Source organism: Thalassophryne amazonica, chromosome 8 (assembly GCF_902500255.1).
Source record: "Thalassophryne amazonica chromosome 8, fThaAma1.1, whole genome shotgun sequence".
Classification (NCBI taxonomy): Eukaryota; Metazoa; Chordata; class Actinopteri; order Batrachoidiformes; family Batrachoididae; genus Thalassophryne; species Thalassophryne amazonica.
Genome location: NC_047110.1, coordinates 116212119 through 116238763, shown reverse-complemented (window position 1 = coordinate 116238763; position 26645 = coordinate 116212119). Strand labels below are relative to the sequence as shown.

The 26645-nt window shown below is 42.0% G+C and overlaps 1 protein-coding gene and 1 long non-coding RNA gene across 2 annotated transcripts in view; both read left to right on the top strand.

The window, feature by feature from the left end:
- The window catches only part of LOC117516381 (peroxisomal succinyl-coenzyme A thioesterase-like), a 52394-nt gene extending 29958 nt beyond the window's left edge, over positions 1 to 22436 (top strand). The window contains exons 9-11 of the mRNA XM_034177352.1: positions 11 to 91; positions 8027 to 8168; positions 21774 to 22436. Coding sequence (XP_034033243.1) covers positions 11 to 91; positions 8027 to 8168; positions 21774 to 21913 — 363 coding nt within the window. The 3' untranslated portion in view covers positions 21914 to 22436. The remainder of the gene's footprint in view (positions 1 to 10; positions 92 to 8026; positions 8169 to 21773) is intronic.
- A 1415-nt stretch (positions 22437 to 23851) lies between these two features.
- LOC117516382 lies at positions 23852 to 26208 on the top strand. Its single transcript, XR_004562379.1, has 3 exons — positions 23852 to 24482; positions 24693 to 24919; positions 25914 to 26208. It is a non-coding gene; the product is annotated as an uncharacterized LOC117516382 (long non-coding RNA).
- The last annotated feature ends 437 nt before the right edge of the window (positions 26209 to 26645 follow it).

The window sequence follows — 26645 nt, the reverse complement described above, 5'->3', positions numbered from 1 at the left end:
ATCTGAGCAGATGGGACGGCTGCAGTGCCCTCTGTTGGTGATTGTTGGTGAGGATGACCAGAACTACCCTGCTGCTGAATGTGCAGAAGATGTGAGTTATCTGATGTCTCATATTATTATTTGGTGCTGAAGTTAATGTCTTTCCTTCATTTAGTGCACAAATGGTGTCATATTAAAATTAAAATTTGAACTTCTTGATTATATTTTATAAAATTATGCTTTTCTCACAATGGGTTTCATGAAATAACTACAACCCCTGGCAAAAATGATGGAATCACCGGCCTCGGAGGATGTTCATTCAGTTGTTTAATTTTGTAGAAAAAAAGCAGATCACAGACATGACACAAAACTAAAGTCATTTCAAATGGCAACTTTCTGGCTTTAAGAAACACTATAAGAAATCAAGAAAAAAAAATTGTGGCAGTCAGTAACGGTTACTTTTTTAGACCAAGCAGAGGGAAAAAAATGTGGAATCACTCAATTCTGAGGAATAAATTATGGAATCACCCTGTAAATTTTCATCCCCAAAACTAACACCGGCATCAAATCAGATCTGCTCGTTGACATTGACCCTATGCCATGACATTGACCCTATGTGTCTTTTTGCAAGGAATGTTTTCGCAGTTTTTGCTCTATGGCAAGATGCATTATCATCTTGAAAAATGATTTCATCATCCCCAAACATCCTTTCAATTGTCCAAAATATCAACATAAACTTGTGCATTTATTGATGATGTAATGACAGCCATCTCCCCAGTGCCTTTACCTGACATGCAGCCCCATATCATCAATGACTGTGGAAATGTACATGTTCTCTTCAGACAGTCATCTTTATAAATCTCATTGGAACGGCACCAAACAAAAGTTCCAGCATCATCACCTTGCCCAATGCAGATTCGAGATTCATCACTGAATATGACTTTCATCCAGTCATCCACAGTCCACGATTGCTTTTCCTTAGCCCATTGTAACCTTGTTTTTTTCTGTTTAGGTGTTAATGATGCCTTTCATTTAGCTTTTCTGTATGTAAATCCCATTTCCTTTAGGCGGTTTCTTACAGTTCGGTCACAGACGTTGACTCCAGTTTCCTCCCATTCGTTCCTCATTTGTTTTGTTGTACATTTTTCGATTTTTGAGACATATTGCTTTAAGTTTTCTGTCTTGATGCTTTGATGTCTTCCTTGGTCTACCAATATGTTTGCCTTTAACAACCTTCCCATGTTGTTTGTATTTGGACCAGAGTTTAGACACAGCTGACTGAACAACCAACATCTTTTGCAACATTGCATGATGATTTACCCTCTTTTAAGAGTTTGATAATCCTCTCCTTTGTTTCAATTGACATCTCTCGTGTTGGAGCCATGATTCATGTCAGTCCGCTTGGTGCAACAGCTCTCCAAGGTGTGATCACTCCTTTTTAGATGCAGACTAACGAGCAGATCTGATTTGATGCAGGTGTTAGTTTTGGGGATGAAAATTTACAGGGTGATTCCATAATTTATTCCTCAGAATTGAGTGATTCCATATTTTTTCCTCTGCTTGGTCTAAAAAAGTAACCATTACTCTTCTTTTTTTCTTGATTTCTTATAGTGTTTCTTAAAGCCAGAAAGTTGCCATTTGAAATGACTTTAGTTTTGTGTCATGTCTGTGATCTGCTTTTTTTCTACAAAATTAAACAACTGAATGAACATCCTCCGAGGCCGGTGATTCCATAATTTTTGCCAGGGGTTGTAGACCTCTGAGCAGGCAGACACGGGGTCCATTTTTAAACTTGAAAAATGTGAACGAAGGGCAACAAAAACCTCAGTTCATCCGTATTTCGTTTTGCTGTTATTCTTGACTTTTTTATTGTTTGCTTAGTTTTTGTAACGTTAGCGTTTAGTTTGACTTTGTTCGACCAGCTGAATGTTTTCACACAGTACAGAAGCCATTTCTGAGCGCTGCTGCTGCATTCATGTACCATCGGAAATTACAGGGCAAACTCAGCCTGTTTGCTTGGATTTTTTTTATCTGAGTGGGGGCGTCAGCTTCACTGGGCTCAGGCACCTTATATCAGCCAGAATTAATCTTTTGTGTGGATACAGTTAATTATTTTGCCACAAACAACTGCTGAATTTGAAACAACAAAAGAGTTGTGTAATTTCTGACGGTACCTGAACGCAGCGGCAGCAGCAGCAGCAGCTGCTCCATGCACTTATTATTTTGTATTAACTATAACAATATGAGTGTAGGAATGACAGTCCAGCCCTTCTGTACATGTGGCAACAAGTAGACGATCAGTGGTGGGCACAGATAACCAAAAAATTAACTTGAATAACAGATAATCAGATAACTAAAAAGTTATCTTTGATAAAGATAAAAACGATAAACCACCCAAAAATGTATCGGAAGTTACAGATAACCGATAAATTCCAGTATTGTCTCCAGTACACTTGCAACTACTAACAAGCTGATTTTGAGTTTTAACTGCTCAGCCTGGAAGACATCGCCAGCTCTCGCTACCTCAGCAGAGCTGCCAGCATCAGCAAAGACACATCCCACCCCAGCAACCACCTGTTTGACCTACGACCCTCCGGCCGACGGTATAGGTCAATCAAAACTAGGACAAACAGACTCAGGGACAGCTTTCTCCCCAGAGCGATCACTGCACTGAACAATAACAAATCACTCTAATCCGCACCTTCAAGTTTCTTGTGCAATATCTGTAAACCATGTGCAATTTTCCCGTGCAATATGATTCCACAGTTGTATATAATTCTCGTTTTACATTTTACTTGGTCCACATTTTATTCTGTTTTATTTTACCTTATGTTTATATAAGTTGTACATATACTCAGAATAATTTACCGTTAAATTTCACTATCTTTTATATTGTCTGAAGTTTTGTAACAAACACAGACAGATTGCAAAGGATTCTGGGTAAAATGTGCCTCTGCTAACACTGATTGGTTGACTTATTCATTATGTAAACCAACACATTAATGTGACGTGTGTCATGTGTTGGTGTTTACAGATAAATGTAAAATGTAAAATATTTCATTTTTTATTTGTAAAAACAGGCATTTTCAAAAAAAAGCCAAGTTGTAATTAGATAACAGTCTGATATAACCGGTGTCAAAATAAATAGAACACTGCCATGATCTACTGGTGTCAGTGCGAGTTTTGGCCCTTTTCAGCTGATTTTTCATTTGTGCCAGAATTTTTTGGATCGCAACAAGTTTCAGGTTAATCGCGCATCCTGCATCGTTTAGTATACATGGAGTAACGAGCTGCGTTTAACATCTCACGACCACCTCCTGATCGCCGATCGTATGGTCAGATGAAAATCAAACCTGTTTGATATTCTGGTCATGAGGGTATCCTGCTGCTGAAGTGCTACAAGCGTCCAACCTCTCACACTCTGCCTGTGCAAACACCGCAGACCTGTCTTGTAATGTCTTGTAATGTTTTTTTTTTTAAACTTTGATGTCTCCCATCGAGAGTTTTTGTAAATTAAGTTTGAAAAAACGCTTCTGTTTACATTTTACTTCTGGAAACATGAGTCCGACGTGTGGTTTTTGAACGTACAATGTGTGTGAGAACATAAATCGTGCGCTCTGAACTTTTACACCGTGCGGTTCTGTCGTACAGTTTGAGCTGGAACCAAGTACAGTGATTGAAAATATCAGCCCAGCTTCCATGAACACTACTGGCCAGTAGATGGCAGTAGAGACCATGAAAACGTGCCAAAACAAAATTCCAGATAATCCGTGTCTGCTACATTTAAGACGCTTGGAATTTAATAAATGGAAAGTGTTGTGTGGGCCGCCAGAAGAGGAGGTACTGCTGGCCCACCACCAGAGGGCACCCTGCCTGAAGTGCGGGCTTCAGGCACGAGAGGGCGCTGCCGCCACGGACACAGCCGGGGGTGACAGCTGTCACTCATTATCTCATGCCAGCTGTCATCCATCTTCACTACATCATTCCACTCCATAAAAACCGGACGTCATCTCCACCTTGTTGCCGAGATATCATCTACCTGTGAAGGTAATATTCTCTGCCGTAATCTAAACTGTGTCTTAGTCTGAACTCTTTTTGCAGCCGCTTTCCTGTGGTGTGCCTTATCTGTGAGATTGGTGTTTAGTGTGATCAGCGACGGCTTCGCTTCACACCCCAACCAGATAAGTGGTTAGACAGGAGCTGCACGAGTGTGTGTTAGAGGTGGAGGTGGAATCTCCACCATTGTTGTTTCTGGGTGTGCACGCACCCACGTCTTGTTTTTGCTCCTTGCCAGCAGTACCAGATCCGACATTCGGAGACGGTGGCCACCTGGGGACTCGGGACTTGGCGGCTCCAGTATTCTCCAGGTTCGGTGGCGGAGGAAATCGTGTGGTTCCGGTTCTTCTCAGGACAGACGTCTTCTATCCTCGAGCCTGCCCACACGTCACCTTTGTGGATTGACTGTTTTCATAAATTCTGTAATCCTCTGTGTTTTGGTTGTGCTCTTTCACAACAGTAAAGTGTTCATATTCGACTCTTTCATTGTCCGTTCATTTACGCCCCCTGTTGTGGGTCCGTGTCACTACACTTTCCCAACAGAAAGACAATAACAACATCTATAAACCCAGAGAATATATTCACGAGAGTTTTAGGCACTAGAGTTTAATGCTGTTGTCCTGATCAGTGTCTCAAATGCATTTGGCCTGTCGTGAACATACTGAGATTACCCTATCATACCCATAATGCACCTGGACACAGTATGTCCAGACTAAACCTTAAAAATTAGCGCATTACTTTAAAACTAAAACATATATCTGATATTTTCACTTTATAAAACTTCAGACATGACATTAATTTAAATAACTTGTCAAAAATTAGTTTGGTTAAAATTTGAACCATAAGTTAAAAATGTATGCTGTTGTGTGGGCCGCCAGAAGAGGAGGTACTGCTGGCCCACCACCAGAGGGCGCCCTGCCTGAAGTGCGGGCTTCAGGCACGAGAGGGCGCTGCCGCCCCACAAGAGCGCCCGGGGTGAACGCTGTCACTCTTCGGCTATGACAGCTGTCACCAATCATCTGCTCCTCACCCCTAATAAAAGCAGGACGACACCTCCACCACGTCGCCGAGATATCGTTCTACCAAGGAGGTAACGTTCTCAGCCTGAGTGTTATCACTACTAACGTTGTTTCAGTGAATACGTTGTTGCAGCTGTTTTCCTGAGGAACTGGTGTATGCCGCGACTGCTTCGCTCTGCATCCTGCCAGTTAAGTGATTGACAGTAGCTACACGAGTGTGGATGAGAGGTGGAGGTGGAATAACCACCATACTTGTTACGGGGTGTACACACACCCACACCTGACTGTTTTTGCTCTTCGCCAGCAGTACCAGATCCGACACGCGGAGACGGTGGCCACCTGGGGACTCGGAACTTGGCGGCTCCAGTATTCTCCTGGTTCGGTGGCGGAGGAAATCGTGTGGTTCCGGTTCTTCTCCAGACGGACGTCTCCTGTCGTCGAGTCTGCCCACACAACACCTTGATTGATTGATTCTGTATTCGTTCTATAATCTGCTGTGTGTAGTTGTGGCATTCACAACAGTACAAGTGTTCATATTTGACTTCTTCTATTGTCCGTTCATTTGCACCCCCTGTTGAGGGTCCGTGTCACTACACTTTCACAACAGTATGCCTCTGGATGACTTGGGTGATATTAGCCGTGTATCAGTATAAAAGAAATTAGTTTTTTTTTTGGTGACCAGTTCTCCTTTGCCTACAGAGGATAGAGTGGTTTCTTCTAGGTACAGCTTTTCTCTGTTTTGAACTACACATCAGCTACGAAACATTTAACAGGTAGGTGCTCAACTGATTTTAAATTGTTAAATTAGCTGTTCTTCTTTGTTTACCACGTTAATGGTCTAAAAATTATCAGACAAAAATTTATCGGAAGATAATTAGTCCGATAATGTTTTTCAAAGTTATCTGAAAAGATATCCGATAATGAAAACATTATCTTCAATAATTATCGGTTATTGGATTATCGGAACTGTGCCCACCACTGTAGATGATTCAGATGATTATATAAAGAGCTGTTCTGGAAGGAAGAATTCACGTTGTGGATCAGCTGCAGCTGCTGGAAATAACCACACACACGGACTGATCAGTTTACTGCTCTGATATACAGTAGTGTTCAGAATAATAGTAGTGCTATGTGACTAAAAAGATTAATCCAGGTTTTGAGTATATTTCTTATTGTTACATGGGAAACAAGGTACCAGTAGATTCAGTAGATTCCCACAAATCCAACAAGACCAAGCATTCATGATATGCACACTCTTAAGGCTATGAAATTGGGCTATTAGTAAAAAAAAAAAGTAGAAAAGGGGATGTTCACAATAATAGTAGTGTGGCATTCAGTCAGTGAGTTTGTCAGTTTTGTGGAACAAACAGGTGTGAATCAGGTGTCCCCTATTTAAGGATGAAGCCAGCACCTGTTGAACATGCTTTTCTCTTTGAAAGCCTGAGGAAAATGGGATGTTCAAGACATTGTTCAGAAGAACAGCGTAGTTTGATTAAAAAGTTGATTGGAGAGGGGAAAACTTATACGCAGGTGCAAAAAATTATAGGCTGTTCATCTACAATGATCTCCAATACTTTAAAATGGACCAAAAAAAAAAAAAGAAACAGACGCGTGGAAGAAAATGGAAAACAACCATCAAAATGGATAGAAGAATAACCAGAATGGCAAAGGCTCACCCGCTGATCAGCTCCAGGATGATGAAAGACAGTCTGGAGTTAGCTGTAAGTGCTGTGACAGTTAGAAGACGCCTCTGTGAAGCTAATTTATTTGCAAGAATCCCCCGCAAAGTCCCTCTGTTAAATAAAAGACATGTGCAGAAGAGGTTACAATTTGCCAAAGAACACATCAACTGGCCTAAAGAGAAATGGAGGAATATTTTGTGGATTGATGAGAGTAAAATTGTTCTTTTTGGGTCCAAGGGCCACAGACAGTTTGTGAGATGACTCCCAAACTCTGAATTCAAGCCACAGTTCACAGTGAAGACAGTGAAGCATGGTGGTGCAAGCATCATGATATGGGCATGTTTCTCCTACTATGGTGTTGGGCCTATATATCACATACCAGGTATCATGGATCAGTTTGGATATGTCAAAATACTTGAAGAGGTCATGTTGCCTTATGCTGAAGAGGACATGCCCTTGAAATGGGTGTTTCAACAAGACAATGACCCCAAGCACACTAGTAAACCAGCAAAATCTTGGTTCCAAACCAACAAAATTAATGCCTCGCAGATGTGAAGAAATCATGAAAAACTGTGGTTATACAACTAAATACTAGTTTAGTGATTCACTGTATTGCTAAAAAAGCAGTTTGAACATAATAGTTTTGAGTTTGTAGCATCAACAGCAGATGTTACTATTATTGTGAACACCCCCTTTTCTACTTTTTTTTTTACTAATAGCCCAATTTCATAGCCTTAAGAGTGTGAATATCATGAATGCTTGGTCTTGTTGGATTTGTGCGAATCTACTGAATCTACTGGTACCTTGTTTCCCATGTAACAATAAGAAATATACTCAAAACCTGGATTAATCTTTTTAGTCACATAGCACTACTATTATTCTGAACACTACTGTATTCAGTCATCTTTACACTTACACTTTATTCCCCCTTTTGACAGTTTTCTGTTTAAATCAATATATATGGCTTACAGTGATACAGCAGTGACCACGGCACACCAGAGCTTTTTTTTTTTTGTTTTCTTGTGGAGCAAGATGTAGCGCACAGCATGTCATCAGACCGTGAGGGTTCTGATGATGAAGGAGATGATCCCTCTTTTGTTCCGGACGAGGAACCAGAGCAAGTGGTCCCACCGACGTGCGCACAGATCTCCACAGCTTCTGTTTGCAGTTTCTCCAGGACTCAGGCGCTATGAGCTCCGTCCCAGTGCTCAGTCCTGGAACTCAGAGATGCAGCCACTGACAAACCTGGACTGTCGCCTGATCCTGATCCTGTTTTGTGGGTTCTTCCAGATGAAGGAGATGATGGAGCAAGCGGGGAACCACCATCTGCTGACTGTTCTGTCCTACCCAAACACCGGTCACTTGATTGAGCCTCCATACTCGCCGCACTTCAAATCTGGCATCATCAGAGGAGTGAACTCACAAGAGAAGCGTAAGATTACCTTTAAAGCTTGGATGTTTTATAACTTTTCTATAATCAGGCTGGATAATCTGTGAGGGGTTTTTGGTCAAATGTCACCAATTACCATATTATAAAGCATTTTTTAATCTGGTTTTAGGCTGCATTAACAAATGTCATTCATCTGAGAAAATTTGTGGAAATTAAACAGTGAAGATGGTCTGCAGATACATGTGGAAGGAATAAAGTTACTCTGATAGCACCAAAGCAGATTTTAGGTTCCTGAAAAGGAACCACCAAACACATTCTCACCTCGCGTGTTATTTGTATGAGCTGAATCCAAAATGCAGACAGTGAACACACAGAATGTAAAGTAATAAGTGGTTTATTGTTCCTAAAAAAGATAGTAGTCCAGCCCAAACACATGGAGCAGTCCAAGTAGCAGGGGTGTGGGTGAAAATCCAGCAGAGAAACAACAATCCAGCAACCAAAAGGGAACAGCGATGAACTTAGTGTGAACTTATAGTGATACAATACTGCGGTATTGTATCACTTCCTGTTCCGGAGCACAGCTGTGTTTTTCTGTATCTGTTAGCTGTTTAATCTGCGCAGTTAGATTGATCTAGTTATCTAGATTACGATTTGTTTCCCAGTGTAATCTTTACGTGCCTTAACTAAAGCACTCCTTCTGCTGAATCACCTCTAAATTATTTACACATTATTCACTTTGCGTGTTTTTAGGAATCCGCTAGCTTAGCGTAGCTACTAGCTCTTAGCCGATTTAGCATGGCGGCTTCTCCTGTCTCTCCCGCACTTTTCTGCTCTGGGTGTGAAATGTTTAGTTATTCCTCGGCCTCCTTTAGCAGTAATGGTACTTGTAATAAGTGTAGCTTATTCGTAGCTTTGGAGGCCAGGCTGGGCGAATTGGAGACTCGGCTCCGCACCGTGGAAAATTCTACAGCTAGCAAGGCCCCTGTAGTCGGTGCGGACCAAGGTAGCTTAGCCGCCGTTAGTTCCCCCCTGGCAGATCCCGAGCAGCCGGGAAAGCAGGCTGACTGGGTGACTGTGAGGAGGAAGCGTAGCCCTAAACAGAAGCCCCGTGTACACTGCCAACCCGTTCACATCTCTAACCGTTTTTTCCCACTCGACGACACACCCGCCGAGGATCAAACTCTGGTTATTGGCGACTCTGTTTTGAGAAATGTGAAGTTAGCGACACCAGCAACCATAGTCAATTGTCTTCCGGGGGCCAGAGCAGGCGACATTGAAGGAAATTTGAAACTGCTGGCTAAGGCTAAGCGTAAATTTGGTAAGATTGTAATTCACGTCGGCAGTAATGACACCCGGTTACGCCAATCGGAGGTCACTAAAATTAACATTAAATCGGTGTGTAACTTTGCAAAAACAATGTCGGACTCTGTAGTTTTCTCTGGGCCCCTCCCCAATCGGACCGGGAGTGACATGTTTAGCCGCATGTTCTCCTTGAATTGCTGGCTGTCTGAGTGGTGTCCAAAAAATGAGGTGGGCTTCATAGATAATTGGCAAAGCTTCTGGGGAAAACCTGGTCTTGTTAGGAGAGACGGCATCCATCCCACTTTGGATGGAGCAGCTCTCATTTCTAGAAATCTGGCCAATTTTCTTAAATCCTCCAAACCGTGACTATCCAGGGTTGGGACCAGGAAGCAGAGTTGTAGTCTTACACACCTCTCTGCAGCTTCTCTCCCCCTGCCATCCCCTCATTACCCCATCCCCGTAGAGACGGTGCCTGCTCCCAGACTACCAATAACCAGCAAAAATCTATTTAAGCATAAAAATTCAAAAAGAAAAAATAATATAGCACCTTCAACTGCACCACAGACTAAAACAGTTAAATGTGGTCTATTAAACATTAGGTCTCTCTCTTCTAAGTCCCTGTTGGTAAATGATATAATAATTGATCAACATATTGATTTATTCTGCCTAACAGAAACCTGGTTACAGCAGGATGAATATGTTAGTTTAAATGAGTCAACACCCCCGAGTCACACTAACTGTCAGAATGCTCGTAGCACGGGCCGGGGTGGAGGATTAGCAGCAATCTTCCATTCCAGCTTATTAATTAATCCAAAACCCAGACAGAGCTTTAATTCATTTGAAGGCTTGTCTCTTAGTCTTGTCCATCCAAATTGGAAGTCCCAAAAACCAGTTTTATTTGTTATTATCTATCGTCCACCTGGTCGTTATTGTGAGTTTCTCTGTGAATTTTCAGACCTTTTGTCTGACTTAGTGCTTAGCTCAGATAAGATAATTATAGTGGGCGATTTTAACATCCACACAGATGCTGAGAATGACAGCCTCAACACTGCATTTAATCTATTATTAGACTCTATTGGCTTTGCTCAAAAAGTAAATGAGTCCACCCACCACTTTAATCATATCTTAGATCTTGTTCTGACTTATGGTATGGAAATAGAAGACTTAACAGTATTCCCTGAAAACTCCCTTCTGTCTGATCATTTCTTAATAACATTTACATTTACTCTGATGGACTACCCAGCAGTGGGGAATAAGTTTCATTACACTAGAAGTCTTTCAGAAAGCGCTGTAACTAGGTTTAAGGATATGATTCCTTCTTTATGTTCTCTAATGCCATATACCAACACAGTGCAGAGTAGCTACCTAAACTCTGTAAGGGAGATAGAGTATCTCGTCAATAGTTTTACATCCTCATTGAAGACAACTTTGGATGCTGTAGCTCCTCTGAAAAAGAGAGCTTTAAATCAGAAGTGTCTGACTCCGTGGTATAACTCACAAACTCGTAGCTTAAAGCAGATAACCCGTAAGTTGGAGAGGAAATGGCGTCTCACTAATTTAGAAGATCTTCACTTAGCCTGGAAAAGAGTCTGTTGCTCTATAAAAAAGCCCTCCGTAAAGCTAGGACATCTTTCTACTCATCACTAATTGAAGAAAATAAGAACAACCCCAGGTTTCTTTTCAGCACTGTAGCCAGGCTGACAAAGAGTCAGAGCTCTATTGAGCTGAGTATTCCATTAACTTTAACTAGTAATGACTTCATGACTTTCTTTGCTAACAAAATTTTAACTATTAGAGAAAAAATTACTCATAACCATCCCAAAGACGTATCGTTATCTTTGGCTGCTTTCAGTGATGCCGGTATTTGGTTAGACTCTTTCTCTCCGATTGTTCTGTCTGAGTTATTCTCATTAGTTACTTCATCCAAACCATCAACATGTTTATTAGACCCCATTCCTACCAGGCTGCTCAAGGAAGCCCTACCATTATTTAATGCTTCGATCTTAAATATGATCAATCTATCTTTGTTAGTTGGCTATGTACCACAGGCTTTTAAGGTGGCAGTAATTAAACCATTACTTAAAAAGCCATCACTTGACCCAGCTATCTTAGCTAATTATAGGCCAATCTCCAACCTTCCTTTTCTCTCAAAAATTCTTGAAAGGGTAGTTGTAAAACAGCTAACTGATCATCTGCAGAGGAATGGTCTATTTGAAGAGTTTCAGTCAGGTTTTAGAATTCATCATAGTACAGAAACAGCATTAGTGAAGGTTACAAATGATCTTCTTATGGCCTCGGACAGTGGACTCATCTCTGTGCTTGTTCTGTTAGACCTCAGTGCTGCTTTTGATACTGTTGACCATAAAATTTTATTACAGAGATTAGAGCATGCCATAGGTATTAAAGGCACTGCGCTGCGGTGGTTTGAATCATATTTGTCTAATAGATTACAATTTGTTCATGTAAATGGGGAATCTTCTTCACAGACTAAAGTTAATTATGGAGTTCCACAAGGTTCTGTGCTAGGACCAATTTTATTTACTTTATACATGCTTCCCTTAGGCAGTATTATTAGACGGTATTGCTTAAATTTTCATTGTTACGCAGATGATACCCAGCTTTATCTATCCATGAAGCCAGAGGACACACACCAATTAGCTAAACTGCAGGATTGTCTTACAGACATAAAGACATGGATGACCTCTAATTTCCTGCTTTTAAACTCAGATAAAACTGAAGTTATTGTACTTGGCCCCACAAATCTTAGAAACATGGTGTCTAACCAGATCCTTACTCTGGATGGCATTACCCTGACCTCTAGTAATACTGTGAGAAATCTTGGAGTCATTTTTGATCAGGATATGTCATTCAAAGCGCATATTAAACAAATATGTAGGACTGCTTTTTTGCATTTACGCAATATCTCTAAAATCAGAAAGGTCTTGTCTCAGAGTGATGCTGAAAAACTAATTCATGCATTTATTTCCTCTAGGCTGGACTATTGTAATTCATTATTATCAGGTTGTCCTAAAAGTTCCCTAAAAAGCCTTCAGTTAATTCAAAATGCTGCAGCTAGAGTACTGACGGGGACTAGAAGGAGAGAGCATATCTCACCCATATTGGCCTCTCTTCATTGGCTTCCTGTTAATTCTAGAATAGAATTTAAAATTCTTCTTCTTACTTATAAGGTTTTGAATAATCAGGTCCCATCTTATCTTAGGGACCTCGTAGTACCATATCACCCCAATAGAGCGCTTCGCTCTCAGACTGCAGGCTTACTTGTAGTTCCTAGGGTTTGTAAGAGTAGAATGGGAGGCAGAGCCTTCAGCTTTCAGGCTCCTCTCCTGTGGAACCAGCTCCCAATTCAGATCAGGGAGACAGACACCCTCTCTACTTTTAAGATTAGGCTTAAAACTTTCCTTTTTGCTAAAGCTTATAGTTAGGGCTGGATCAGGTGACCCTGAACCATCCCTTAGTTATGCTGCTATAGACGTAGACTGCTGGGGGGTTCCCATGATGCACTGTTTCTTTCTCTTTTTGCTCTGTATGCACCACTCTGCATTTAATCATTAGTGATCGATCTCTGCTCCCCTCCACAGCATGTCTTTTTCTTGGTTCTCTCCCTCAGCCCCAACCAGTCCCAGCAGAAGACTGCCCCTCCCTGAGCCTGGTTCTGCTGGAGGTTTCTTCCTGTTAAAAGGGAGTTTTTCCTTCCCACTGTAGCCAAGTGCTTGCTCACAGGGGGTCATTTTGACCGTTGGGGTTTTACATAATTATTGTATGGCCTTGCCTTACAATATAAAGCGCCTTGGGGCAACTGTTTGTTGTGATTTGGCGCTATATAAAAAAATTGATTGATTGATTGATTGAACTTATATAGTGATGTGAGATGAGGAGACGAGAGACAAGTGTGGTGATGCTGATGTGGAGCAGGGCCACGCCCACAAACACACAGTTTGAGAAACAGACGAGGACAAGATGTAGAGCACAACTAACAGCAAGAACACAAGATAAGGACAAGAGACAAACCACAACATTGTGTGCAACACCACCTACATCATCATCATCTTCAATCATCAGCATCATTCAAAATCATCTTCAGTCATCTAACACTCTCACAAATGCTGCCCTTTTATGTTTATTGATTGATTTTTTTTTTTAATATATTGCTCCTCAGTTTCAAATAGGTGTAGATTTGTATTAGTAAATCACCGACACTGATATATTATTGATTGTATATTTTAGTTGTAAAAATATATATTCATAATTAGTGTGAATTGCTCTTCTTCAAAGTGTCACTTTAAGGGGGCCGTGGGCGTGTTCCCACCCCTCTGGCTCTGCCCATGTCACAGGCTGTGAACAGGAAGAAAATGCACAGAAAAACTTCTACTTGTGTGTAAAGCACAACGATAAGAAGGATACTTTGTGTCCCTAAGGTGAATAAGAAGTCTGTGGGTCACAGAGCTTTCTCTTATCGTGCCCCTGTTCTGTGGAATGATCTCCCTGTGTCAATAAAACAGTCAGATTCTGTGGAGACTTTCAAGTCCAGACTTAAGACTGTTGTGGTGAAAACACCCAAGGCAGAGGTTAGGACTCGAATGCAGAGAAACAGACTGTGAGTTGCAAAAATATAACAATTTATTTTGTAAGTGACTGTAAGGTAGAATGGAATGAACAGATGAACCAAGGGAGAGACAAGCCGGGGCGCTGCAGTGAAGGTGCACTCCCAAACCAGGTAGCCGAAGTTGGTTCAGAGCAGGACCAGGTGGGTGTGACCAAGCTGATTGAGTCCAAAATCTGAAAACACAGAGAGCAGGATCCCAAGATAAAAACCAGGGACAAGAGACATAAAGCACGAAGCTGTAGCCAGATACCCTGAAGGCAAACTGAGTTTCCGGCGTCTGAGTGAGTGAAGAGGAGAGGTATAAATACAGGTGTGGCTGATTGCAGTCAGGTGAGTCCAGTCAGCTCCATGAGTCAGCCAGAGAAAGCAGGAAGGGAGGGGGAGCGAGGCAGCAGGCAGCAAGCACAACAAAGACGCACTTATTTTCCCTTTCATATGACTACCATACAGGCATAGTATGTTACTATGCTTTTTACTCTTTTAATTCATTTTATTAGTAAACGGAGCGTGCCGCGGCCTCAACTTTATCTAAATTCTGGGTCTTTTAGTGAAGCTTAGGGCTAGTGGCCGGTGATCACCTTAGTATTTCTTCTGTTTTTCTTGTTGCTTAATGCTGACGAATTATAAGATAAGATAAAACTTTATTGATCTCACAGAGGAGAAATTCACATGTTACGTCAACGCTTAAAAACACACAAGATGGGTGCAAGTAGAGGAAAATGTTCATCAAACAGCGTGTGCAAGGATAAGCAATAATAATAATACTTGTAACAGTACAATAAAATAAGAAAATAAGGTAGAAATAGAATATCAGGGAAGCTCATCTGCATGCTCGTCGTCCTCATCGGGGTCTCGACCTGACTCCAGTTCGTCATCGTAACCGACTTGAGTGGGCAAATGCTCACATTCGCTGGCATTTGGCACGTTGGAGAGGTGTTCTCTTCATGGATGATGCAAAGGAGATGTGTTGCACTGCATGAGGCAAATGGTGGTCCCACCAGATACTGACTGGTATCCCCCCCAATAAAACAAAACTGCACCTTTCAGAGTGGCCTTTTATTGTGGGCAGTCTAAGGCACACCTGTGCACTAATCATGGTGTCTAATCAGCATCTTGATATGGCACACCTGTGAGGTGGGATGGATTATCTCAGCAAAGGAGAAGTGCTCACTATCACAGATTTAGACTGGTTTGTGAACAATATTTGAGGGAAATGGTGATATTGTGTATGTGGAAAAAGTTTTAGATCTTTGAGTTCATCTCATACAAAATGGGAGCAAAACCAAAAGTGTTGCGTTTATATTTTTGTTGCGTGTATAAACATGATTGGGATTGAAAAACGATAGGAGCATCTTTCCAATATGTGAAATGGAGTTTAGGTGTGATAAGGTGACATTAGTGCTGGGACTGTAAACGAGTTGTTATTGCACCTGATTTGTGGACATAATAATATTGCATGTGATATGTGGACACATTATTATTGCACGTGATATGTGGACATATTATTATTGCACGTGATTTGTGGACATATTATTGCATGTGGTTATTTCACAGTGTTATTGTACAGTCTGACAGCAGCAGGGAGGAACGACCTGCAGTGTCGTTCCTTCTTGCACTGAGGGTGCCTCAGTCTGTCACTGAATGAGCTGCTCAGCTCCACTATAGTCCGGTTCAGAGGGTGAGAGGAGTTGTCCATGATGAATTTGAACTTGGCTAATACCCTCCTCTCAGCCACCTCCTCCAGAGAGTCCAGAGGACAGCCCAGGACAGAGCTGGACTTCCTGACCAGCTTGTTCAGTCTCTTTCTCTCCTGCTCTGTGCTTCCCGGGGCCCAACAGACGACAGCATGGAGAAGAGCAGAGGCTACAGCAGAGTCATAGAAGGTCTTAAGCAGAGGCCTGCTCACTCCAAAGGATCTCAGTCTCCTCAGGAGGTGGAGACGACTCTGGCCTTTCTTGTACAGGGCGTCAGTGTTGTGAGTCCAATCCAGTTTGTTGTTGAGGTGAACACCCAGGTATTTGAAACTGTCCACAGTCTCTATGTCCTCCCTTTGGATGTTCACCGGTGGGTGAGGTGGTGGTTTCCTCCTGAAGTCAATCACCATCTCCTTCGTCTTACTGGTGTTGAGTCCCAAGTGGTTGCACTCACACCAGTCCACGAAGTCTGTGATTACCGACCGGTACTCCAGCTTGTTCCCCTCAGACACACGACCCACAATAGCAGAGTCATCAGAGAATTTCTGGAGATGGCAGCTGTCCTTCTTATACTGTATTTCTTGTCTTTCTGATGCCTGATTGTTTTTTTCTCTCTGTTTGCGGTGCAGCTCCATCCAGAGATGGGTGTGGTGTCTGTTTCTGAGACCCTCCTGTCCTGTGCACCAACAGCATTTCTTATATATTCATTGTGTGAATTGTTCTGTAATTTGTGTCTGTATCATGGCCCAAGCAGAGGGTCACACCCTTGAGTCTGGTCTGCTTGAGGTTTCTTCCTCAGAAGGAGTTTTTTCTTACCACTGCTGCTCTGGGGGTTAGTAAGGTTAGACCTTACTTGTGTGAAGCGCCTTGAGGCAACTTTGTTGTGATTTGGTGCGATATAAATGAAAATAAATTAAATTGAAATTACATGACATGTGTCATCCATCAGAAACACACCTGGTCCATATCTGAGAGAGAGTATGGAAGTCCTTTTGGCTGCTCCCTTGTTTGCACTCGGGGTCGGCACAGCAAATCTGAGGTGGATCTGCATGTTGAATTGGCACAGGTTTTATGCCAGATGTTCTTCCTGATGCAACTCCACATTACATGGAGAAATGTGGCAGGGGTGGGATTTGAACCGGGAACCTTCCACACTGAAACCAAGCACACTGACCACTTGAGACAGAGTGAAATATACAACCCCTGGCAAAAATTATGGAATCACCGGATGTTCATTCAGTTGTTTAATTTTGTAGAAAAAAGCACACCCTAACCCTAACCCATCCCCAAAACTAACACCTGCATCAAATCACATCTGCTCGTTAGTCTGCATCTAAAAAGGAGTGATCACACCTTGGAGAGCTGTTGCACCAAGTGGACTGACATGAATCATGGCTCCAACACGAGAGATGTCAGTTGAAACAAAGGAGAGGATTATCAAACTCTTAAAAGAGAGTAAATCATCATGCAATGTTGCAAAAGATGTTGGTTGTTCACAGTCAGCTGTGTCTAAACTCTGGACCAAATACAAACAACATGGGAAGGTTGTTAAAGGCAAACATACTGGTAGACCAAGGAAGACATCAAAGTGTCAAGACAGAAAACTTAAAGCAATATGTCTCAAAAATCGAAAATGCACAACAAAACAAATGAGGAACGAATGGGAGGAAACTGGAGTCAACGTCTGTGACCGAACTGTAAGAAACCGCCTAAAGGAAATGGGATTTACATACAGAAAAGCTAAATGAAAGGCATCATTAACACCTAAACAGAAAAAAACAAGGTTACAATGGGCTAAAGAAAAGCAATCGTGGACTGTGGATGACTGGATGAAAGTCATATTCAGTGATGAATCTCGAATCTGCATTGGGCAAGGTGATGATGCTGGAACTTTTGTTTGGTGCCGTTCCAATGAGATTTATAAAGATGACTGCCTGAAGAGAACATGTAAATTTCCAGAGTCATTGATGATATGGGGCTGCATGTCAGGTAAAGGCACTGGGGAGATGGCTGTCATTACATCATCAACAAATGCACAAGTTTACGTTGATATTTTGGACACTTTTCTGATGTTTAAGGATGATGAAATCATTTTTCAAGAAGATAATGCATCTTGCCATAGAGCAAAAACTGTGAAAACATTCCTTGCAAAAAGACACATAGGGTCAATGTCAATGAGCAGATCTGATTTGATGCAGGTGTTAGTTTTGGGGATGGAAATTTACAGGGTGATTCCATAATTTATTCCTCAGAATTGAGTGAGTCCATATTTTTTTCCCTCTGCTTGGTCTAAAAAAGTAACTGTTACTGACTGCCACAATCTTTTTTTCCTGATTTCTTATAGTGTTTCTTAAAGCCAGAAAGTTGCCATTTGAAATGACTTTAGTTTTGTGTCATGTCTGTGATCTGCTTTTTTTCTACAAAATTAAACAACTGAATGAACATCCTCTGAGGCCGGTGATTCCATAATTTTTGCCAGGGGTTGTACATTTTAAACCTTTCAACACGGGTGCGCTGCCTGTTGTCTGATTGACGCATCCTGTGGATGATGAGTAAAATCAAGGTGTTGCGTATTTAATGTGAAGCAGTGTGATAATGTCATTTGAAAGCATGCTTGTGATCTCTGCTGAACACAGCCACAGTGTTGTCTGCTCACTCTAATGATACTAAGCGTATGAGACAAAGCACGAGAAAATGCACATGGATCTACAGAATCTGGTTTAATTCATCCTAAGATGCAGTCACAAAACCAGCCTGTCCTGAGCAGGGCTGGAACAGATTATAGGCTAAAATCCAGGATGCAAGTGGACTTTTTTCTTTTAATCAAGAAACTTCAAAGATAGATTTTTGGCATCTCTGAGACCTGTGTAGACTTAGTCTGAATCTCAATTCTACCCCTCGGCCCTTCCCCTTACCCCTTCCCCTTCGTTTTGCGCGGGTACGAGAGACAGAGGGGTGTCTCAGTTGTCTTTTTGGAGCGAGGCAGAGGGCTACAAACCTGTTCAAACAGAGTGAATCTGGATGCACACTCCGTTTGGAGGGTAGGAGGAGCTTACCGCTGTCTCCACAGAAACAAACATGGCACAGAAAGAGCCGCATAAATGTAAACGGCTTTCATTACAAATTACACTGTTTAGAAAGTTATAAAAACTTTACAGGCAGTTGTCTCTGAGAGTACCGTGTATGCTGCTGGATCCATGTTGTGTATATTGTCGTTCTGAAGAATATCGTAACTTCGCTCGTGCGCTGAGGCGTTATAATGCATATACACACGAACGCTACCATAAGACACTTTTATATCTCACAACGGAGAAAATCATGACAAAGGATAAGCAGGTTAATTTGTATGTTCATAAATCTTTGTATAATAGCGCCCCCTGCTGTTGGATTTCAAGGTCTGTAACACGTGTGTATTTACTAAACAGGAGCCCTGAACACACTCGACTCCTAATAAGAAAATGAGGCAGAAAATGAGAAGTTGGAAAATATCTACACGTATGTGTAACACATAACCTGACGTCCTGACAGACTGATATTATTTGTCAAGGAAATTTCTAAAGGAAATAGGACTGGATGTAAAAAATGGGAGAATTTGAAAAAGAAATATCAGGTTAACAGAACTAGATGCAGCCCACAACATACATTACAGGTGTTGGTCATATAATTAGAATATCATGAAAAAGTTGATTAAAGCTTCAGTCACAACCCATCCTAAGAGCTTCTAAGACTGGTCTAAGACCATTTTTTTGCCAAATCCTACAATGATTGTACAATCATCCCAGGATCATTTTGTTCCTAGAGTGGTCCTAGAGTTGTCTTATCATCTTATGGCCACTGTTGATCATGCTCAACATTTTCTAAGAGCTGTAAAGATGAAATTTATTGCAAGATGATGGTACAGTAATTATAGGACCATTGTAAGAGTTGTAAGACCATTGTAAGACGTATGTACAATTAAACCCTAAAAATGAATCACCAGTGTTATTCTTAGGATTTGTAAGATTATTGTACAATAATTGTACTACTAGTAGGATCATTGTACAATAACTGTACTGCTAGTAGGATCCTCCTACAATGATTGTAAGAGGCATAAGAGCATCATGTAAGAATGATCCAGGTATAAAGGATTTGTTGGGAAAGTGTAAGTACACGGACCCACAACAGGGGGCGCAAATGAACGGACAATGGAATAGGTCAAATAACAACACTTTACTGTTGCGAACGTGCACAACAAACACAACAGATTACACAATAGATCAAAGGTCAAATTACAAGGTGTCGTGTGGGCAGGCTCGAAGATAGGAGACGCCTGTCCAAAGCAGAACTGGAACCACACGATTTCCTCCGCCACCAGACCCCGGGAATACTGGAGCCGCCAAGTCCCGAACTCCCAGCTGGCCACTGCCTCCGCGTGTCGGACCTGGTACTGCTGGCGAGGAACAAAAACACAATTAAACGTGGGTGCGTCTGCACCCAGCAATCTGCACGGCAGGGAAGCTACCTCCACCTCTCGTTGGAGAAAAAGTCTGTTATCACTCACAAAAATCACAAAAAAAGGCTTTCTATCAAGCAGTCAGGCTGAGGATATTACCTTTCAGGTAGAACGATATCTCGGCAAAGAGGTGGAGATGACGTCTTGCTGATATACCGATGCAGATCAGATGAGTGGTGACAGCTGTCACAGGTGATGAGTGTCAGCTGTCACCCCGGCTGCTCCTGTGAGGCGGCAGCGCCCTCTGGTGCCTGGAGCCCGCACTCCAGGCAGGGTGCCCTCTGGTGGTGGTGGGCCAGCAGTACCTCCTCTTCAGCGGCCCACACAACAGGATTGGCTGCTTGATCCATTGTCAGCGACTATAGTATCACAGAAACAGTATCAGAATTGCTGCGGCCGATATAGCTTTGACCACTAAACATGACTAGTATCACCAGGAAATATGAAGAGTATGAGAAAAGGAAAAGGCAAGGGAAAACAGAGGAGGGAAGAAGAGATTGAAAACCCAGAGGTAGAGACAAGAGATGATCATGAACCTGTGGCTTGTGTTGATGTTCTTATCTGATGTTCTTCCCATATATATATATACCGTTGATAATATGTCAGTCTTATTGCAGGATGACAGTACAAAGGTTGTAAGACATGTATGGTCTTTGTACTATGTAAGTACAGGCAACTTGAGATCGTACAACAGTCCTACTACAATCTCAAGATCATAGTACAATGTCTGTACAACAGGTAGCATCAAGTCCACCTGTTTATCTCAAGACAAATGCACAATCATCTTGCCACTTGTACAAAGACCTTACAATGTCTGTACCATCGTAGTAAGACTACAAAGATAATAAATAAATCTTATGCGAGATGTAGGACCTACCAGGTGATTGCAGGATTAAAAACTCCTAAGATGGGTTGTGACTGAGACTTTATTTCAGTCATTCCATTCAAAAAGTTAAACTTGATTGAACTTGATTAGTCATTATAATTAATGACTAATCAATCAATTAATGATTAATCAATTATCAATATTAATTATTACTATTATTAATGATTACTTATTTTTGGTATTATTAACATTAATTACTAATTCATTATTAATACCACAAAATTCTCCGACATAATTGCGATGTGTCGAAGAAATCTGCGACTTCTTCTATTTCTTTGCATTTACACAGAAAGGCAAGAAAATAAAAAGAGCAAACAGGCTACTGCAACAAGCTGTGTTTTGGTTGTCATGTTAAAAAACAGTGAAGACGGCAGTTTGACATGGGCAGTTTTTTTTGTCCTAAGGCAGAGGGGTGTCTCAGTTCATAGGGCTTGAGGCGTACCCCTTCGCCTTACCCCTTGTTTTAAAGAGAACTGAGATTGGACTTTATTGAAAAGGAGTTTAATATGTGAGCCTTAATACTGATTTTAAAAGTATTTGTTAAGCATTTTACAGTTGTTTGTTCTGATCCTGTGTTATTTCTGTTTTTTATGCAAAGTGTAAACTAATGAAATGTGCTTTCAAAATAAGACTCTTTTTTTTTGTGCAGTGGCGGTACTGTGGGGCGGAGAAACGGTGGCACATTGTCGTGCTCAGGACGACGCTTGGAGGAAGAGCCTGGCTTTCCTGTACCAGCATCTGTACGGCTGCTCAGACACTAACCCTGCCACCTCCCCATCACACCTGTAGTCTGTGGGGCAGAGTCAGCGATTACTGAGCTTTTGATATAATGAATGCAGATTATTTCACTTTGGCAGCATATCAGAGAATGTATAATCAGATCCATATTGTCAGATTATAGTTGGAATAGAACCCAATTACAGGACACAATTGAGTAAAAGACTGATCATGATGAGGCAGAGACATAGACTGATTAGACAGACAGACCTGATGATAAACAGATGATGCAAAGATGACAGAGGACAAGTAATATGAGACTGGACTGTGAACTCTGAAACTATAAGAGGAGGAGAGACATGACTTGATCATGAACGAATGGCAGGAAACAACAGCTTCAGAAGACAGAATCCATGACAGATATGCACATGTTCTCATTACAAAATATGAGACAGGTGTGTGATTACAGATAGGACAGGTGTGTGATTACAGATAGGACAGGTGTGTGATTACAGACAGAGGTGTGTGATTACAGACAAGACAGGTGTGTGATTACAGATAGGACAGGTGTGTGATTGCAAACAGGACAGGTGTGTGATTACAGACAAGACAGGTGTGTGATTACAGACAGAGGTGTGTGATTACAGACAGGACAGGTGTGTGATTACAGATGAGAGGTGTATGATTACAAACGACAGGTGTGTGATTACAAACAGGACAGGTGTGTGATTACAGACAGAGGTGTGTGATTACAGACAAGATGTGTGTGATTACAAACAGAGGTGTGTGAACACAGACAGGACAGGTGTGTGATTACAGACAAAAGAGGTGTGTGATTACAAACAGGACAGGTGTGTGATTACAGACAGAGGTGTGTGATTACAGACGAGATGTGTGTGATTACAAACAGAGGTGTGTGAACACAGACAGGACAGGTGTGTGATTACAGACAAGAGAGGTGTGTGATTACAAACAGGACAGGTGTGTGATTACAGACGAGAGGTGTGTGATTACAAACAGGACAGGTGTGTGATTACAAACAGGTGTGTGATTACAGACAAGACAGGTGTGTGATTACACATAGGACAGGTGTGTGATTACAGACAAGACAGGTGTGTGATTGCAAACAGGACAGGTGTGTGATTACAGACAAGACAGGTGTGTGATTACAGATAAGACAGGTGTGTGATTACAGACAGGACAGGTGTGTGATTACAGACAAGAGAGGTGTGTGATTACAAACAGAGGTGTGTGATTACAGACGAGATGTGTGTGATTACAAACAGAGGTGTGTGAACACAGACAGGACAGGTGTGTGATTACAGACAAAAGAGGTGTGTGATTACAAACAGGACAGGTGTGTGATTACAGACAGGACAGGTGTGTGATTACAAACAGGACAGGTGTGTGATTACAGACAAGAGAGGTGTGTGATTACAAACAGAGGTGTGTGATTACAGACAAGGCAGGTGTGTGATTACAGACGAGATGTGTGTGATTACAAACAGAGGTGTGTGAACACAGACAGGACAGGTGTGTGATTACAGACAGGACAGGTGTGTGATTACAGACAGAACGTGTGTGTGATTACAGACAGGACCAGTGTATGATTACAGACAGGACAGGTGTGTGATTGCAAACAGAGGTGTGTGATTACAGACAGGACAGGTGTGTGATTACAGATAAGACAGGTGTGTGATTGCAAACAGGACAGTTGTGTGATTACAGACGAGATGTGTGTGATTACAAAAAGAGGTGTGTGAACACAGACAGGACAGGTGTGTGATTACAGACAGAACGTGTGTATTATTACAGACAGGGCAGGTGTGTGATTACAGACAGGACCAGTGTATGATTACAGACAGGACAGTTGTGTTATTACAGACAGGACAGGTGTGTGATTGCAAACAGAGGTGTGTGATTACAGACAGGACAGGTGTGTGATTACAGATAAGACAGGTGTGTGATTACAGACAGAGGTGTGTGATTACAGACAGGACAGGTGTGTGGTTACAGATAAGACAGGTGTGTGATTACAGACAGGACAGTTGTGTGATTACAGACAGGACAGGTGTGTGATTACAAACAGAGGTGTGTGATTACAGACAGGACAGGTGTGTGATTACAGATGAGAGGTGTATGATTACAAACAGGACAGGTGTGTGATTACAAACAGGACAGGTGTGTGATTACAGACAAGAGAGGTGTGTGATTGCAAACAGGACAGGTGTGTGATTACAGACAGGACAGGTGTGTGATTACAAACAGGACAGGTGTGTGATTACAGACAGGACAGGTGTGTGATTACAAACAGGACAGGTGTGTGATTACAGATAGGACAGGTGTGTGATTACAGACAAGGCAGGTGTGTGATTGCAAACAGGACAGGTGTGTGATTACAGACAGGACAGGTGTGTGATTACAAACAGGACAGGTGTGTGATTACAGATAGGACAGGTGTGTGATTACAGACAAGACAGGTGTGTGATTGCAAACAGGACAGGTGTGTGATTACAGACAGGACAGGTGTGTGATTACAAACAGGACAGGTGTGTGATTACAGATAGGACAGGTGTGTGATTACAGACAAGGCAGGTGTGTGATTGCAAACAGGACAGGTGTGTGATTACAGACAAGACAGGTGTGTGATTACAAACAGAGGCGTGTGATTACAGACAGGACAGGTGTGTGAGTACAGATGAGAGGTGTATGATTACAAACAGGACAGGTGTGTGATTACAAACAGGACAGGTGTGTGACTACAGACAAGAGAGGTGTGTGATTACAAACAGAGGTGTGTGATTACAGAGGTGTGTGATTACAGACGAGATGTGTGTGATTACAAACAGAGGTGTGTGAACACAGACAGGACAGGTGTGTGATTACAGACAGAACATGTGTATTATTACAGACAGGGCAGGTGTGTGATTACAGACAGGACCAGTGTATGATTACAGACAGGACAGTTGTGTTATTACAGACAGGACAGGTGTGTGATTGCAAACAGAGGTGTGTGATTACAGACAGGACAGGTGTGTGATTACAGATAAGACAGGTGTGTGATTACAGATAAGACAGGTGTGTGATTACAAACAGGACAGGTGTGTGATTACAGAGGTGTGTGATTACAAACAGGACAGGTGTGTGATTACAGACAGGACAGGTGTGTGATTACAAACAGGACAGGTGTGTGATTACAGACAGGACAGGTGTGTGATTACAGAGGTGTGTGATTACAAACAGGACAGGTGTGTGATTACAGAGGTGTGTGATTACAGATAAGACAGGTGTGTGATTACAGATAAGACAGGTGTGTGATTGCAAACAGGACAGGTGTGTGATTACAGACAGGACAGGTGTGTGATTATAGAGGTGTGTGATTACAAACAGGACAGGTGTGTGATTACAGACAGGACAGGTGTGTGATTACAAACAGGACAGGTGTGTGATTACAGACAGGACAGGTGTGTGATTACAGACAGGACCAGTGTATGATTACAGACAGGACAGGTGTGTGATTACAGACGAGATGTGTGTGATTACAAACAGAGGTGTGTGATTACAGACAGGACAGGTGTGTGATTACAGATAAGACAGGTGTGTGATTACAGACAGGACCAGTGTATGATTACAGACAGGACAGGTGTGTGATTGCAAACAGAGGTGTGTGATTACAGACAGGACAAGGGTGTGATTACAGATGATTTTGATTTTCATTAAAACTATTTTAATGAAAATCAGTTTTAAATAAATCTTGGCAGTGATTTAAATGTTTGAGACAAAAGAGGTGTGTGATTACAAACAGGACAGGTGTGTGATTACAAACAGAGGTGTGTGATTACAGACAAGGCAGGTGTGTGATTACAAACAGAGGTGTGTGATTACAGACAAGGCAGGTGTGTGATTACAGACGAGATGTGTGTGATTACAAACAGAGGTGTGTGAACACAGACAGGACAGGTGTGTGATTACAGACAGGACAGGTGTGTGATTACAGACAGAACGTGTGTGTGATTACAGACAGGACAGGTGTGTGATTGCAAACAGAGGTGTGTGATTACAGACAGGACAGGTGTGTGATTACAGATAAGACAGGTGTGTGATTGCAAACAGGACAGTTGTGTGATTACAGACGAGATGTGTGTGATTACAAACAGAGGTGTGTGAACACAGACAGGGCAGGTGTGTGATTACAGACAGAACCAGTGTATGATTACAGACAGGACAGTTGTGTTATTACAGACAGGACAGGTGTGTGATTGCAAACAGAGGTGTGTGATTACAGACAGGACAGGTGTGTGATTACAGATAAGACAGGTGTGTGATTACAGACAGAGGTGTGTGATTACAGACAGGACAGGTGTGTGGTTACAGATAAGACAGGTGTGTGATTACAGACAGGACAGTTGTGTGATTACAGACAGGACAGGTGTGTGATTACAAACAGAGGTGTGTGATTACAGACAGGACAGGTGTGTGATTACAGATGAGAGGTGTATGATTACAAACAGGACAGGTGTGTGATTACAAACAGGACAGGTGTGTGATTACAGACAAGAGAGGTGTGTGATTGCAAACAGGACAGGTGTGTGATTACAGATAGGACAGGTGTGTGATTACAGACAAGACAGGTGTGTGTTTGCAAACAGGACAGGTGTGTGATTACAGACAGGACAGGTGTGTGATTACAAACAGGACAGGTGTGTGATTACAGATAGGACAGGTGTGTGATTACAGACAAGGCAGGTGTGTGATTGCAAACAGGACAGGTGTGTGATTACAGACAAGACAGGTGTGTGATTAC